At 50.9% G+C, this 16,793-nt stretch overlaps 1 protein-coding gene across 2 annotated transcripts in view; it reads right to left on the bottom strand.

Moving 5' to 3' along the window:
- Kndc1 (kinase non-catalytic C-lobe domain containing 1) overlaps positions 1 to 16,793 on the bottom strand; it is a 46,872-nt gene continuing 30,079 nt past the window's right edge. For both annotated transcript variants that reach the window (XM_050137910.1, XM_050137911.1), the window contains exons 18-30: positions 14,922 to 15,015; positions 14,740 to 14,837; positions 14,302 to 14,522; positions 11,149 to 11,262; positions 10,321 to 10,468; positions 10,033 to 10,212; positions 9,265 to 9,471; positions 8,594 to 8,676; positions 8,220 to 8,370; positions 4,244 to 4,366; positions 4,103 to 4,162; positions 3,156 to 3,313; positions 1 to 1,785 (exon numbers count right to left, since the gene is read on the bottom strand). In XM_050137910.1, coding sequence (XP_049993867.1) covers positions 1,554 to 1,785; positions 3,156 to 3,313; positions 4,103 to 4,162; positions 4,244 to 4,366; positions 8,220 to 8,370; positions 8,594 to 8,676; positions 9,265 to 9,471; positions 10,033 to 10,212; positions 10,321 to 10,468; positions 11,149 to 11,262; positions 14,302 to 14,522; positions 14,740 to 14,837; positions 14,922 to 15,015 — 1,869 coding nt within the window. In that variant the 3' untranslated portion in view covers positions 1 to 1,553. The remainder of the gene's footprint in view (positions 1,786 to 3,155; positions 3,314 to 4,102; positions 4,163 to 4,243; positions 4,367 to 8,219; positions 8,371 to 8,593; positions 8,677 to 9,264; positions 9,472 to 10,032; positions 10,213 to 10,320; positions 10,469 to 11,148; positions 11,263 to 14,301; positions 14,523 to 14,739; positions 14,838 to 14,921; positions 15,016 to 16,793) is intronic.

Raw genomic sequence — 16,793 nt, 5'->3', positions numbered from 1 at the left:
GGTAGAAATGACTTTATTTAGAAATCTGTATCTTGTGACATCAGGGCGCCATGCAAACAGGGCTGAAGCCAAAAGCCTGTTCACTTCCCTACGCAATAAGTCAGCATTATTGCACCGTTGGAATGCTGGTTTGCGCTGGACACCTCCTGCACTAGATACAAAGTCTGAAAATGTCGGCGTTGATCAACAGAACGAAATCCTTATAGAAAAGCTCCCAAACGGTTATGTTGCATGTGCATGGCCAGGACTCCCGGTCCCACTTACATCCAGTGTAAGGAGGGCCTGGTGTCTCCAGCAAATTCATGTGAGGAAACATACATCTCAGCATTAAAGATCCAGCATCTGGTCACAAGTCACAGCTTCCTAGAAATACTGCTAGCCTTCTTCACTACAAAATCCCTACTTCTAAAATACGGAACAGTCTTGGTCTTGTGGCAGGCAGGGCTCAGCCGGTGCCAGTTGCTTAAGGTGTCTGGACAACCAGCTGCGCTCCATCGTATTCTCAGCCCTCCTGGCCAGCGGACCCCTTCCCACGAAGCCAGAGCCCAACACTAGAGGCTGAGGATCCAGAGATCCAGGTGCCTGATGCTGCGTGGGCAGCAAGCTTCGCTCACACCTTTGTCTGGCTAACAAAGCGCAGAGCGGAGGGAACACAGTGGACGGGTGTGCGCATGCACGGCTGCTGAAGGCTGATAGGCAGCCATTCTCGGGGCCCACGTGGCTCCCAGAGACCCCAGGAAGGCGAGCCTGCGTTGGTGCTGCCGTCAGTGTACAGTGTTCTTTCCCCTTTGCCAGGGGGCAAGAGCCTCTGCCCAGCAGCTCTGTCAACTGCAGCTGTTGTAAGCTGGGGGCAGAAGGCAACAGGCCATGGGGAGGGTCAGTTGCTGAGGCAGAAAGCCCAGCTGGGACAGAGGCTTCTCCCACTCTCTGGAGGCCGAGAGGACGGGGGTGGGGGGTGGGGGCTTGGCAGGATCAGCTGCAGATGGGTGGGGGTGGGAGTATAAACCTGGCCAAGACAGGTTGCTAGAAACCTTGGGCTCCAGTGGTAGGTTCCAGACCCTTTGGAGCTGCTAAGTGCAAAAGAGAGTTTTGGTCCTTCTTGCTGAGTGGAAATAAAAACACTGGTCAGCAAGCGGCTAAGTTTGGGCTCTTCTGGAGTCAGATGTGGGTCTGTGTTGGGGTTTGGAGAGATCAATGAAAAATAGGGGGGAGCCGCAGGTATTGGAGTCTGAAGCTCTGGGGGTAGTTTACTCGATTCCCTTTTCATTTGTAAATTTGATTTTTTAAATTCCAGCCAAAACAGGCCCGCCCACCAAACTCTGTGTTCACCCTGCCTTGGGGGTGGGGCCAGGTTGGAGTTGGCTCAGCCCTCCATGTGAGTGACCTCAGGCTAGTCCCTTGCAGCTTCCAATTCTGTTCTGGGAAGTAAAAGCAGTTTTCTCCAGGCCACTCAGAGGGTCCGAGCCTCCGCAACCAGACCTGGGAGTTCCTTCCACCTGAACCCATCTTCTGGTATTACTCGGAGAGAGTCTACACCAAGATGGAGCCCTTGGCTACTGGAACGTGGCTTTCATTCTCCTCAGTTTGTCTTGGATCTTCCGGGAGTGCTTTTCGCCTGGGATCTGGTGAAAATTGGCCCTGTTATCTGCCGCTAAGATGGAAACATCCGCCCCGCTAAAACGGGCAATTCTTTGTTTGAGGTGCGCCTGTAGCTTGGGATCAGGGCTGAATGTGTAGGGGTTCTCCTGGAATGCGTGCACCTGGCTTGCCACCTTGGCGATGTTTCTTTTGTGGGGGGGGGGGGGAAAGAAAAAGTTTGTTAGTTTGCATGTTAGCCAACTGATCCTAATGTCTTCTCGGGAATGGCTCAAACCACGCCTTTCCAAAGCGCAGCACCGCAGGGGCAGTTTTCTGTACTTAGTCACAAGGGCACACTTCATGACTGTGCACCCCCATCCCCATTCTCCCACCCCCCACTCCTTTCGCCCTTCATAAATAGTCACTGAAAACCTCTGTGTCGGGCTGCTCCACTTGAGGTCTTCAACAACACGGAAAAACAAACCTCCCAAACCTATGCTTATTGTCCTAGCTCTGCTAGGGCCTCTGGCTCTTGTGTACTGGGAACACATCACTGGTGGTTCCTGGAACTCAGAAGCCCTTCCTCCTGCCGGGGACAACAGACCTGCAGATACGCATGTCCACCTCAGTTCGAGAACAGTATGTTCGTTGCTTTTGTTCTTTAAAGGACGGTCATGTCTGTGCGTACATAAAGTTGTGAAGAGCAGATAAGAGCTCTTCACCCACCTCTGTGGCATTCCCTCGTCTTTAAGTTTCTTTTTGCCCACATAGCTTTCTATTGCAATAGGCATGTACTGCTAGTGAGTTTTCCCTTCCTTCCTTCCTTCCTTCCTTCCTTCCTTCCTTCCTTCCTTCCTTCCTTCCTTCCTACTTGGTGGCTATCTAAAAAGGGGATCTTGGGGCTGATTAGAGGCTCAGTTGGTAAAGTGCTTGCTGTACAGCATGAGAACCCAAGTTGATCCCTAGCACTCATATAAATAAAAATGCCAGAGGCAATGGCAAGCACTTGTGGTCTTCGTATTAGGAACGTGGAGCCATTTAAAAGCCCGAATCCTGCTGGTCACACAGCCTAGTCTCCAGCAAGCCTCAGGTCCCAACCCAATGAGAAACTCTGTCTCGAAAAACAAGGTGAATGGCTCCTAAGGAATCACATCTAAGGTTGACCTTGGGCTTCCATATGTGTATGCACATGTGCGCGCACACATACATAGACACACACATACACGTGCACACACACACACACACACACACAAAAGGCGGATCTTGCATTAGGCAGGTTGTAGTCACTGTTCACCAGATCCCCTGGGTTTCATCTACCTAGCAAGACCATTCTCTCATCACTGTAGACAATGAGAGGAGATGGGAGGATGGGAGAAGAGAAGATTGTCTGGGGCCATGTGGACGGCACTGGGCAGAGGACTTGCACTTGACTGTGCTCACTGGTGGGACGAATTGAACTGGGTGCAGCCCCTTACCTCTGCTGACTTCATCTGCGCAATCTTTTGGTCACAGGGAAGCCCCCTCACCTCACCTTGCTCTACCTGTGGGCTCTGCTGGGCAGGGTGAAGGCCCCTTACCTCAGCTTACTCCACCTGTGGGCTCCATTCGTCATGGTGAAGCCCCCTGTCTCTAGCTGCTGGATGTGCATGGCCAGCAGGTGGGCAGAGGGCAGGGTAGGCTGGGCCCGGAAGCGCCGCCCTTCCATCAGACACAGGCTGTCGCTCTTCAGGAATACCTGGAGGAACAGTCAGGGAAGTGAGCATGGGAAATGGATAGTCATTACCTAGGAGGGCCTGCTCACCTGTCCCTGTTAATACCTGTCTTCCTCGGGCATGAGAGCCCCCCTCAGACCTCACTGAACATACAGTCCAAAATGAGTCTGCAGTTTCTGAACTGTAGGTCAAAAGCCCAGATATCATAAGCTTGCTGCCATGGAAACACTGACAGCCACAGAAAGCTTTTGCTACTCAAACAGCCAATTCCTTACTTCCGATTCCAGAAAAGAATCCCTTCGCGCAGGAGCTGCTGCAGGCCCTGGGCTTTGAATTCTGCGACAGCACAGGCTAGAACTACTCTGGGTATTTGCCTCAGGCTAATGTCTGTGAGGCTCCTGCTGCCTCAGTAGGAAATGCTCAGTCATTTAATCTGTGTGTCCTGCCTGTCAACTCACTAGGCCACCTCTGCCACTGGGGCAGGCCTCCTACTTGCCCTGGTCCAGGCATCCCTTGCACCCATAGCCTGGGCTGGGATGTCAGACTAGTCAGGTAAACCAGCAGGCAGGCATCTTCATTCTACAGGCCTGAGGCAGGGTCTCACTAGGTGGCTGTAGCTGGCCTAGTACTTGCTCTGTAGACCAGGCTAGTCTTGAACTCACTGAGATCTGTTTGCTTCTGCTTCCTGAGTGCTGGGATTGTAGAAGTGTGCCACCACACCCAGCCTATGTGTTTCGGATTCCCTGCTGTGAGTTCCCTGAGATGCATGGAGCAAGTCGTTCAGGGGAAGCTCTGCAAAGAACTATACAAACCTCCACAGCTTTCAGCTCCTCCATGACCTCAGCAATCTTCGCAGGCAGGATTTTCCAGGCCTGAGATGAAAACACAAGTGAGATCTTGTGGTCTTGTGTATTTGCCCATACCCTTAGCCCCCTAAATCCCACATGACGCACAGGGGACTGCCTTACAGCCAGGTGCTCCAAACCTCCCAGGATCTGCATGGCTGTTGCAAAGTTCCTCTGTTCATAGCAAGACTTGGCAATCAGCAGGAATTTGGACAGCAAGTTCACTTGCAGCTGAAACGAGAAAACGACGCTCGGTGTCTTTAAAGATGTACAGCTCAGCGGAATTCTGCACAGGCTTGCACAAAACAGTAAGCTTGTGCCCCAGAACCGACATGACAAGACTGAACAAAAGAGATGAGCAACAGGAACAACCGAGACCCGCTGAAATAGCCCGTTCTCAAGCAACAGAGCCCCATGACTTTGAATTATTTGTTCAAAAACAAAGTGGTATATAGATGTAGAGCCCTGAGTGTTGCCTGCAATTGGTTTGGGGTATCACGTGCAATAGCTTTGAGAAAGCCCCCATGAGCTCCCAGGACATCATTTGAATGGATCAGACTTTTTCTCCCCAATGCCTTTGGTTGACCCCACTGTACTGTCTGTCCAATCTCCATGTTTCAACAATTTTCTGTAAGTTTATAGGTGTTAAGACTCAGTCTTTGGCCGGGCGGTGGTGGCACACACGTTTAATCCCAGCACTTGGGAGGCAGAGGCAGGCGGATCTCTGGGAGTTCGAGACCAGCTTGGTGTACAAGAGCTAGTTCCAGGACAGGCTCCAAAACCACATAGAAACCCTGTCTCTAAAAATTAAAAAAAAAAAAAAAAAAAAAAAAGACTCAGTCTTTGGAGTATCTTGGCACCCTAGTAAGTAAATGCAGAACAGCAATACAACATGTATTTTAAAATGCGATAAGCTCACTGGTCAAAAGGACATGGTGCAGTCTTATTTCATGTCTCCCAGTGAGAGTTCCTGATCCATAGCTGAACACGGCTCCTTCTACAGCAGTGGCCAAGCTGTCACTGTGGTGCTTTGTATTTAGATGCTCGGAGGGCAGGATGTAGGTCCTCATGTCCCACCCTGCAGACCCAGAAGGATGCTTATGCACCAGGATGTATCACTCTGGCTTTTACCATTGGGTTCGGTGACTTCAGGCTGGGAGGGGCCCTGGGTGCCTGGGGATGGGGCATGCCCAGGGACACTGAGGTCTGTGACATGACTTCCATCATCTTTCTTCTGGTCCTGTACATCACAGTCACATGGACTTTGTTGAGGACCTGACCTTTTTTTTTTTTTTAAAGCAATTTATTTCCTCTTATTTTATATACATTGGTGTTTTGCCTGCATGTATGTCTGTGTGGGGGTGTCAGATGTTGGAGCTACAGACAGTCATTAGATGTCATGTGGGTACTGGGAATTGAACCCAGGTCCTCTGGAAGAGCAGTCAGTGCTCTCAACTGCTGAGAGCCTCTAGACAGGGTCTTTGTATGTAGCCCTGGTTGTACTGGAACTTGCTATATAGATCAGGCTAGACTTGAGCTCATAGAGTTCCACTTGCCTCTGTCTCCCAAGTGCTAGGATTAAAGGCATATGCCACCCTACCCAGCCCCTGACACATTTTAATGTCATACATGATACTAATGGCATCACAGATTACAGCAAACTAAGAAGCCCGCACCCTGTGCTCTTATGTTCTGGCAGAAGTGTGACTGTTGAATTCATGTAGCTAGTGTGGGTTTCATGCTGGGGGAGCCCTGATCACTGGGGTTCAGTTATCTTTGGGGGAGTTGTGGTCCTGGTGGTGATGGGAGCCCAGCATGTTCTGAGGTCTCCATCCTTCTTGCTGCAGAGGGAATAAACTGCATTGCACAGACAGCCTTTGCATCCTGATGCTCAGTCAGATCTTCTGTTTGCTTGTGTGGTAAGGAACTCATTTGATCCTACCTTGCACTGACTAGGAGAAGAAATTAGAGCCTTGTGTAACAGAGTGTTTACTGGGTGAAGGTGCAGAACTTTAGGATTGGGAGGACCCTGTCTTGAGAAGCTGAGGACAATGGATCTTCCTGGGTGGGAACCTGGAGGGAAGTCCTGACCTGAGGCAGGTGATAGTCCCTTTGCTGGCTAGATTTATGTCAACTTGACACAAACTGTAGTCATCTGAGAGGAAGAACTTCGACTGAGAAAATGCCTCCATAAGATCAGGCTGTAGGTCAGCCTATAGATTATTTTCTTAATTAGTGATTGATGGGGGAGAGTCCAGCCCATTGTGGGTGCTGCCACCCCTGAGCTGGTGGTCCAGGTTTCTATAAGAAAGCAAGCTGATCAAGACATGGGGAGCAAGCCAGTAAGCAGCACCCTTCCATGGCCTCTGCATCAGCTCCTGCCTCTAGGTTCCTGGCCTATTTGAGTGCCTGTCTTGACTTCCTTCCATAACAAATAGTGATATGGAAGTATAAGCCAAATAAAGCTTTTCCTCCCCAATTTGCCTTTTGGTCATGGTGTTGCATCACAGCAATAGAAACCCAAACAAAGACAGCCTCTTTTAGACTGCCAGGACATGTCTGTGAGCAGTCTGAATCATCCACAGTCTAGCTCAAGGCCCATAGGATTTAAGGGAGAACCTGGGTTTGGGCCCACAAAAGCTGGATCTTGAGCAGATACTGAGCAAGTATTGGAATTCCACAAGCTTGGTGAGAGCCTGCAGTGTAGGGGTCTGTCAGCGAGGAATAGTGGCCAGCAGTTTAGCCAGGAAGATCACTGCCTCGGCGCAAGCAGGGCAGCTCAGGATGACAAGTTTTTCATGGACAGACTCAGATAAAGATGGGACAAGATACCATGGTGATAGGGATGTGTTGTGAGTGGATGGGGGTGGGGTGAGGGAGTGTGCTTGAAAGAAACTGAGTGGAGGAATGGATACATGTGAAGAATTTTGCACGTGGGGAACTGTGTGTGAGAAGAACTTTGTGTTTGGGAGTCTGTGGGTATGGAGGAGTATTATGAAGACCGGTTGAGTGTAAAGGACTGTGGGGGACTATGATGGACTGGGTGTGAGGAATTGTGTGTTTGTACAACCGTGCATGAGGGAGTGTGAGGATTCTCTGTATAAGAGGCTATATTGTGTGTACGAAGCAGTTGGAGGATCATCCGCGTGAGAGACTATGTATTCAATGGCTAATCCTTGTTCACTTGACTGGACTGGGGCTCTAGTCTAATGAATGGTTTATTCTACTGATGGTTTCCACATCCGAATGGACTCTGACAGAGCTGTGGAAAGATGGCATAGCTGAAGAAGTGGGTCCGAAAGGGCGTGTCTTGCTCTGGCCCCTTCCTGTCTCGACTCTATGTCTTATCCGCCATGATGTGAGCAACTCCGTCATGCCGCCCCTACCGCGATAGACTGAAAACTCTGGAGCTCTAAGTTAAACAAATCGCTCCTCCTCCTCACTTAAGTCAGACATTCTGTTGCGGTTACAAGAAAGCTGACAGCTTTGTAAAGGGCAGTGTGTAAGCTATTGTGGGTGTGCAAGGGACTGCGTCCATGAAGGACTGTGTGTGCTGCAGGTGACTGATTGCAAAGGGCTAGATAGGTGAACTGTGGGTGTGAGGGGCCGTGAGAGAGGGAGACTGAGGGATTGTGTCAATGCGTCGGTTTCTTTCTTTCTCCCTTCCTGCCCCGCCATGTGTGACCGTGTCTTGTGAGGGACTGTGTACGAAGGATTGTGTGTACAAAGAACGGATGAGTGACTGTGTGTATATAAGAGACTGTGTACAGTCCCCTGCTGGAGGTCTCACACAGCCTGCTTTCCAGGTGATGCACAGGTCTGGGTCATCCCCAGCAGAGAGAGGAGATCGTCTCAAGCTGGGCTGTGACCACCGTGCCCTCAGGAGCTCATGGCGTGGGATGTTTCTGCTGACATTAGTAAACACCTCACTCTTGCCCTTTGCCTTGAGTTGACTGTGGCGCTGAGACACAAAGTGTGGATTCCCTGCACCCGGAGAAGGGACTGGCTGTGGTCTCGCAGGAGCACGGCCATGCAGAACCCACCCCACAGGTCATTCTGACCCCAGAGCCATGGAGGTGTCTACCTTGGAGGTATGGCTGGTCACAATTTCAGCAGCCACCCAGGTGCTGACATCATCGGCGTTTCTTAAAAGCTGTAGCAGATACTTGTCCTGGACGTAGTTGGGGAGGAACAGACTGCAGGCTTTGGCGGACAGAGACTCAGAAGAGCTGGCTCTGGAAGAAAAACATGGTGCTTGTCGCCTGGGGGTGTGAGAATGTGTCTTGCCAAATCCTGGGGGCGTGGGGTCTCTGTGCAGAGTGGGCAAGGTATCCTTCCGTCAGGATGAGAACCAAGTGTTTCCCTTCAGCCAGGACCTTGGGGGAATCCCCTTTCCCCAGACCCTCTCACCTTCCAAACCAAGGACTCCCAGGGCCACCCTGAGGAGTGAATACTCACTTGGGAATGGCTGCATTTTTGTCCATGACACCCAAGGCCCGTGAATTTAGGAAGTGGACAGGGTGGCACTTTTGAAACAGTTCCTGTCGGGGACATGGAAGTAGATGGTCAGCCCACTGTTCCCAAGGGCCTGATGGTCAAGGCGGTGTCCCAAAGAGAGTTTCAGTATTTTGAAGCCATTTGTGCAACCAGAGATCAACCTTGCCAAGCATGTCATGGCTCGGCTGGAAGAGTTTCCTGTGTGCAGGTCTGATGATAGTGACAAGGATCACTTGGCACTGTCACCTGCCTCATGACATTGGGTTACAGGATGGTGAAGACCTGGGTATGGCCTGCCTGTGCCTAGGTTCTGGGCTGAGGGCAAGGACAGAGGCAGTAACTGATCAGTGCCCAGGCTGGGCAAGGACCTAAGGAACTGCGTTGGCAAGGGATGCCCTGTGCCCTGTGTAGCTGGAGACGAGGTTCCTGCTGGGCACAGTCTTCTTTCTTTAAAGACAGAACTTGTGTGCCCAGCAACCATATCCCTCTATTGACCATCCAGCTGTTCCCCTACAAAGTGTGCACTGTGTCTTCATCAACACCAGAGCATCCCTGGGCCCATCCCATGACACCAGCAGCTGACCCAAATGTGGAGGTGTGTCCCCTTCGTGGTGGTGCTAGCTCCCACACACCTGCTGCAGTAGTGTCAGCTGGGTGAAGAGCTGGTTGGTGCTGTACTCCGTCAAGAAATAAGGCCCCTTCTCACTGGCTTTGGCATAGGGGCCATAGAAGTCTTCAAAGAAGCAGGGCTTGGGCAGGGCTGATGCAATGGTGTACTGGCGTTCCTTATGGTGAGGCAGCACCAACCCGTTGGCCCGGGGCAGCCTCCAGGAGAAGCTCTGCAAGTAAGACAGATGCCCCCCTCCAGGGTGAGTGGGCCAGGCTAGGCTAGGATGGGGCCAGTGAGGGTAGGCTGGCCCAACCTAGAACTCTTCAGACTGGCTCAAGTAGAGCCAGAGAATAAATCCCTTCCATGTTGGTAGGATTCCCGTCCAGGTCACTTGAACAGACCACCCATGCACATTGCTTAGATTTGGAGCTATCTCCATGTACTGGTGGGAAGACCATTCATTGACCCCCGTGGATCCTTCCACTCAGTCTGCTGCCCTGGGAATCAGGAAGGTGAGTTCAGGGAGTCACAGTAGGACCCTGGCTAGGATAGAATGAACCCTGCTAATCCATGGCTTTCCTTCCACAGGACAGGAAGTGCAGGTCCAGCAGGGAAGTGCCTGGGTCATGCATAAGCAGCACTCATGCGTATGTGTACATGTCTATATGTGCGCTTGCATATGGGCATGCGTGCATGCATGTCTTGTTTCTGCATGTGTATATATGCACACGTCATGCCTTCCAGCATGCACTACTGGCTAGAGAAACCATCCCCAGGAAAGATTCCCCACCTTCCGGGAGATGCCATCCTCTGAGAACCTCTTGCAGAGGGCATTAAAAGGTCTGGTGTCCTCCTCTGCCTCCTTAGGATCCTCTAGGTCTGCACCTCGCGAGGTACTGTCAGCCCGCCGATCGGTGCCCACCTCCAAGAGGCCCAGCAGATGCTTGGCAGTGCCATCTAGGGGCAGGATCTAGGCAGAGGCACAGGGTGTCACTGTTGTTCATGGGACGTGGCAGTGAGTGCTTTTCTCTGCCAGACCCCAGAAGTCGCTGACTGGGCTGGCCAGTGCAGCAGTCACCTTGGAAGAAATGAAGTCCTCAAGCTGTCCTAGAAGCCCCGCGTTCCTGATGAAGTCCACGGTGTAGCAGTCTTCCACCCAGGCCTGCAGGACGCAGAGGCTCCGCCTGTAGATCTTAGTGAAGGTCGAGGTAGGATCCTGGTGAGCCCTGGAGGTAGATGGTAAGGCTCAGCAGAGGCCCCAACTGGGCACGTGCAGGGTGAAGAATTCGGGGAGAGCCCAAGTGATGACAGGCCAGGTGAGGGTTGAGGACAGATCACTTCCTTCATGTTCACCACCCATCTGGTCACCGATCTGGTGCCCCTTCCCCAATCTGCTGGCCTGGGTGCCCTGTGGAAGGAAGCTATGGTCCACAGGCCTCTTTCCACTTGGACTATCCTTGCTAGGCTGGTGAGCTTGGCTGCCTCTTGTCTTCTAGCTTGGGCCTCGGCTACCCCCTGCTTTCTTTTTTTTTTTAATTACTTATTTATTATGTGTACAGCATTCCTTCCATGTGTGCCAGAAGGGGGCGCCAGATCTCATTATAGATGGCTGTGAGCCACCATGTGGTTGCTGGGAATTGAACTCAGGACTTCTGGAAGAGCAGTCAGTGCTCTTAACCACTGAGCCATCTCTCCAGCCCATACCCCCTGCTTTCTTTCGGAAGCAGTCAGGCCCCTGCCAGTGTTCTTCCCCACCCTAGCACATAGACTCCAGCTGCCAACTCCAGCTGGGTTCCTTTACCCATGATCCCTCAGTTCCTCCATCTTGCCCTGACTTTTCCCAGGGACACTTCATCTGTAGCCTCATCCCTGTCCTACCCCTGTTAGCCAGGAGCCCGTGTGGTACCTGGATAGGGTGCTGCTGATGCGGTCGAGGAGGAAGTGCAGGAAGTCGTGCGGTGTGCAGAAGTACCGGAAAGTGTAGAGAAACTGCTGGACGTAGCCCTCAAGGAAAGCGTCACTGAGGGTAGAATGTGACATTGGTTCTTGAGCCTACGCCATCCGGGACCCTCCCTCCAAACTTGCCCTGCAGTGAGTGAGTGTCCTGGAGAGAGTGTGTGTGCCTGTGTGTTCTAAGTGTATATGTGAATAGGTGTGCAGCCTCTCAGGGTGTGTGTGTGTGTGTGTGAAAGAGAGAGAGAGAGAGAGAGAGAGAGAGAGAGAGAGAGAGAGAGAGAGAGAGAGAGAGGTTTGTGTGGTGGAGATCATTTATAGTTTGAGAGTATGTGTGAGTTTTCTCACATATATGTATTGTTTGATGTGTGTGAAAGCTATGTGTGGTGTGAACAAACTGAGCTTTGTGTAATCTTGTGTGTGAGCATATATGAACTGTGTTTGTGAGCATGTGTAGGGAGAAGTGGTAAGTTTTTTTTTGTAAAAGATTTATTTATTATGTATACAGTGTTCTGCCTGCACACCAGAAGAGGGCACCAGGTTTCATCACAGATGGTTGTGGGCCACCATATGGTTGCTGGGAATTGAACTCAGGACCTCTGGAAGAGCAGCCAGTGCTCTTAACCTCTGGGCCATCTTTCCAGCCCCCGAGGTGGTAAGTTCTATGTGAGAACAGCACACGGTAGTTTGTTGAAAGACTCCTTTGGGGAGCAAAAGAGAGTCAGTGACCTAATTTCAAACCCATGCCTTTCTTGAGGCTTGGTGAGGCCCTCCTCATTGCCAGACCATCACCGTGGCTCTCAGTGCCTGCAGTTCTGTGTCCTGTGTACCGAGGGCTGGGACGACAGGCAGGTGTGCGTGCTCAGTGAGGTGTACAGGAGGAGCTGCTGTGTGAGGTAAGTGACCCTGTGTGCTCCCAGGGACAGCCCTCCTTAGTACAGTATGTGTATGTTGAGGGGATCTGGGGTCTGTCGCATCTCATTGGACATCTCTACCCAGAGCAGTGGTTTCTAGAAAGTCTCATGCAAGGGCCGTTAATAGGAGCTCTAAATGTGACGCTTCAACAATCTGGGCAATGTGATGGCTGGCAATTATAAAGTTGAGGGTCTTGTGCAGGAGTTCCAGGGTGGAAGACACTGTCTCCAAGGTCAAGGATGCTTAGTCACTGGTCTGTCTCTCTGAGTTTTCTTAAACATGAGGTTTCTGATAGCCATATTTCAAGCCACGGACTAAGCAGTCCCCTACCCAGCCTGTCTTGTAGAGGCAGTGCCCATGGAGTACTCAGAGCTGAGAAAACACCTTGTGAATGTTTACTTCAATGGGGAGGCTCTGCCTTCCTCTGCTCTCTGCTCAAACATACACCACAGAACATAAGCATCCATGACCCAAACTACACAGTACTGCCACCCACCACATACTCCCACACATGTGTTCACATCCACTAGAAACACCTCCACCCACTCTAAAGGGAGGCTCTTTAAACAGGATGTTCTAAAGGGAGACTATGAGCAAGTCAACAACTCAGAAGTCTCAGGAAGACCCTGAAGTTTACCAATACACCACAGCCTCCCCTTCTCTAAGTTATAGAGTAGTCAGGACTGCTGAGGAGACCCATACCGGCTGAGCTGCCTGGGAGAGGCTGAGACTACCTGTGTGGAAGAGACAGTCTCTGACCAACTGTGCTGCCTGAGGAAAGGAGACCGTGACCCACTGATTTGCCCACAAGTTGTGCAGTGAGCTCAAGGGTTCTAGCTTTCGTGAGTAGTCACTCATGCTGGGTGGGCTTCTAGTTATATCATTGCTGCCTTTGAGCCATTCATGCTCTTGAGTCACCCCTCAACCATATTCCTATATGTAACTTCAATAAACTCATTGGTTTACCAAGAAAGACTTTGATGACATCGTTACTTTTGTCTGTCATTGGTTCCCCATCTGGGGTGAGTAAATATTTATTCATGTCACCCCAGGAGTAATGTCACACACCACCAGCATACACACCGACACACGTATCAGATATACCACATTACACAGTACCCCCAGTACACACCAGGCCTCATTTTTACATGTGCATCATGCACACATACTCACACATTACACACACCATATAATAGTGACAGCATACTACATATATGTATACTTAAACACATGACATGCATACAGTAATGCATTAAACTCACACACACAAAATTATGTATACTATGTATGTATTCCACAGCCCACTACATGCCTGTACATTACATATGCAGTACATGTCATACTACATTATACCTCAAAACACCATACATATGCATGTCTACTAAACATGCACACATCAAGTGTATCCCAGAAGGCCTGGGCTTCTATAAAGGGAAGTTTGTTTTCTAATTGTTTTCTCAATGCTACTTGCCAATCAGATCTGAAGTTGATAGCCTCTTGCTCAAAGAGGACTCTAAAAGTGTGTCAGGACTATGGAGGTGACAGTGGCCTTTCTGGCTCCAGACCTACACACAGGACCAGCCATCAAGGCGAGAAGAATTTTATTCAGGGAGCTTGAATTATCTAGAAACAAGGCAAGACTGGAGCTCTATGGGGCAGAGGAAGGCAGGGTGAATGGAAGGAGGGAGGGAGGGAGGAAGGAAGGAAGGAAGGAAGGGATGAGAGTCCAGTCCCAAGTCCCATGAATGGCCCTGCAATCCTGGGCACCGGTGCATAGATGTGAGGACTCTTCCTGACTTGGGGGCAGGCATTGCAACATTTATCTCCCAGGCTGCCACCAAAGCCATGTGCACACTCAGAGAGACAGAAGATAAAACTACCACAGCTAGAGCTCTGTGTCCGTTATGGCATATTTTGATTAGTGATTTGGATCCAGACAATACCTTGGAGGCCCTTGTAGATGATCGTGTTGAGTTTTTGGTTTTTTCACATGTTAACTTGCAGCCTGCCCTAGGCTCTCCCACAATGCTGCTCCCACACCCCGTGACCCAGTATCAGGAGGTCTTGAGGGGACTCGGACAATCCTCAAAGTCTAAATAATTACACAACCCATACCAGACAGTACTTTCCTTGCTTTTCTGCCCTTTGTTCTCAAAATCTCAAAAAGGTCCTTCTGGGGCACCGGACACACCTGGAGTAGAGGTAGGCCATGAGTCCCAGGGGCGTGCCAGCCTGCAGGATGCGGGCCTTCTTCTGCCGGCCGCTGCACGGGTGCTTGTTGACGTTGTAGAAGATGAGGGAAGAGGACTCGTCCAGGGGGCTGAAATCTAATGTGTCACAGGGGGCCGCTGCGATGTTCACAATCACTGGCAGAGCACAGGGCTCCAACCCCCAGCGCTCTGCATACATGACCTGTGGGGAAAGGAAGTGAATTATGGCTGACCACTAGATATGTGTCTATAGGTCACTTTGCTACCGACTTAGGGGTGTCAGGGCTTCTCAGTACTTTGAACCTAGGGCCTGTGTGTATGGCTAACATGTCTTGATACATAGAACGATGGAAGGAAACCCATCTGAGGGCCCATACTCATTCTTGGGGTGGGGGTGGGCAGGGCAGACGTCTGCTTGCCTGGAGGTACTTTTTCACCAGGCCCAGGAACTGCACCTTCGACTTCATTTCTTCTAGCTGTCCTCGAAGTTTGGACAACATGGTCCTTACCTCAGAACCTGAGGGCAGAGCAAAGTCAGCAGGTGGTTTCCAGGCGCCCCAACATACCTCCTTTGTTGCAGGTAGCTGATGTACAGTGTTACCTTTGTTCCGTTTTTCCTTCTGTAAGAGTTTCTGGTAAAACTTGAGGGTCTTCCTGTAGTTTCTTTTCTCGATCATGAGCTGCTGCTCCAGCTCCTAAGAAGAAGCACAGCGCCATGAAGCCAGAGCAACTGAGCGTTCGGATACCACTTGTCTTCCACACAAGATGCAGACACAGAAGGCACAGTAGCCTGGTGAGTTGCCCGAGCGGCCACAGGAAGAACAAGTGTGTCTTCGGGCTGCAGCCATTTGGTTGGCATAAGAAAGGCAAATGAAATAATTGAGAGAACACCGTAGACGTGGGCTCTGAGGGGCTGGAGAGACAAGGCTCAGCCATTAAAGGTTAGGCTCACAACCAAAACTAGGAGTGGGCTCCAGAGGTTCACCTTGAAGCCACTGCTTGACGGATGATCTCTCAAGGATGCCAGACCCCACCTGTACCCATGGGTTGACTGCCTAAAGGGGAGGCACAGTGAAGATCCCCATCATCCCCTAGGGATGATTCCTGAGACATGGTCCAGTCTTAGGATGTGTCTGTCTTTTGAGGTATCCTTCCCCTCACCCACCAGGCTGGTCCCACCTGGCTGCTTCTGGAGAGTTCTCTAGACTCTGACTCAGAAGGGCCAGGGTCAAGTCTCTTTGTGGCTTCCCTGCTCTTAAGGACCATCGGCAGAGTAGGGGTCTACTAAGACAGAGGCTTGTTCAGTAAGCAAAGGCAGGCCCCGTCGGTGTAGCCCCAAACCCCTCTACTGTCTCCAGCCTCCCGGGCTCATCCTGGCTCAGGGTAGACTACCTTCCTTCTCTGTTCACAGGGAGCCTCCTCTCCAGGCCCTTCACTTTGTCAGGCTCCTGGGGACACAGATGACCTTATGGACAGTGGGCTTGGGTATGTGGTTGTCATGTCTCTGTATCTCATTGAAGTGAGTTTTGGCTCTGATGTTTCCTCCCTGTTTGGACACACAGTCTATATAGTATGTTTCTGCCTATGGCCAGATCTGATTCTGAATTCATTATAAAAATTTAAAAAGCTTTGGTTTCTTGTGTGTGTGTGTGTGGGGGGGGCTTGAGGAATAATTTAAGCAGGAAGGCAACTGGGTTTAGTTGGGAAAAGGCTGATGAATATTGATCAGATATACATATAAGACAACAATCAGAAGAAAGCAGAGTAACCAGAAAATGTAGACAAAAAGAAGATAAAGATGAATCGAACCGCAGCACTCCCCTGGATGCCAAAAGCAAGGCCTAGAACCAGGCCAGGATGCTGGGGTGGCAGGAGCCGCCTGTGTGAAGTGTGGAGATGCCTGTAGTTCACAGATGCCATATATATAGGCGTACTCAAGCTACTGACACTCCCTCCTCCCAGCAATGGGTCTGCCTGTCCATGCTAGAGCTATCAAAGTTCTTTTGTATACCATGCTGGCCAGACTCCTTTCTTCCTATTGGCTAGGTCTTTCCTGGTGCTGTCTGTCAGGGAAACCCTTGTTAGTCCACACTGACCCCAAGTCCAGCTTAAACTTGCTGCAGGCATGCTGCTTCTGGTGTTTTCTCTCACCTAGGGTCAAGACCCCATCTGCAGGAGGCTTAACCCAACACTTCTCATGCTCACAAAGACCAAGTGACCCCTCCCTGAGTAGTGTCATCTGGAAGTCACAGACTCAGCTAATAGGAAAGAAGTCATTCTCTGCTTCCAGCTGTGGGAACATGTGCCCACAGTATAGAACCTCTAACGCAGGCTACAGGGAGACAGGCCACCAAGTGTTAGAGCTCTGAGAACAGACACAGCCGGGATAGGGTGTTCTCGGAGTCTTGTCATTGGGCCTAGGTGGCCTGGAAGCCTTGCCTGAGGAGAAGCCTCCTTGCCCGTGGTGCTCCTG

Source organism: Alexandromys fortis, unplaced genomic scaffold, assembly GCF_014885135.2.
Source record: "Alexandromys fortis isolate MF-2015 unplaced genomic scaffold, M_Fortis_MF-2015_v1.1 scaffold_3, whole genome shotgun sequence".
Classification (NCBI taxonomy): Eukaryota; Metazoa; Chordata; class Mammalia; order Rodentia; family Cricetidae; genus Alexandromys; species Alexandromys fortis.
Note: the sequence above shows the minus strand (reverse complement) of the source record. Positions and strands in the feature narration are given on the sequence as shown.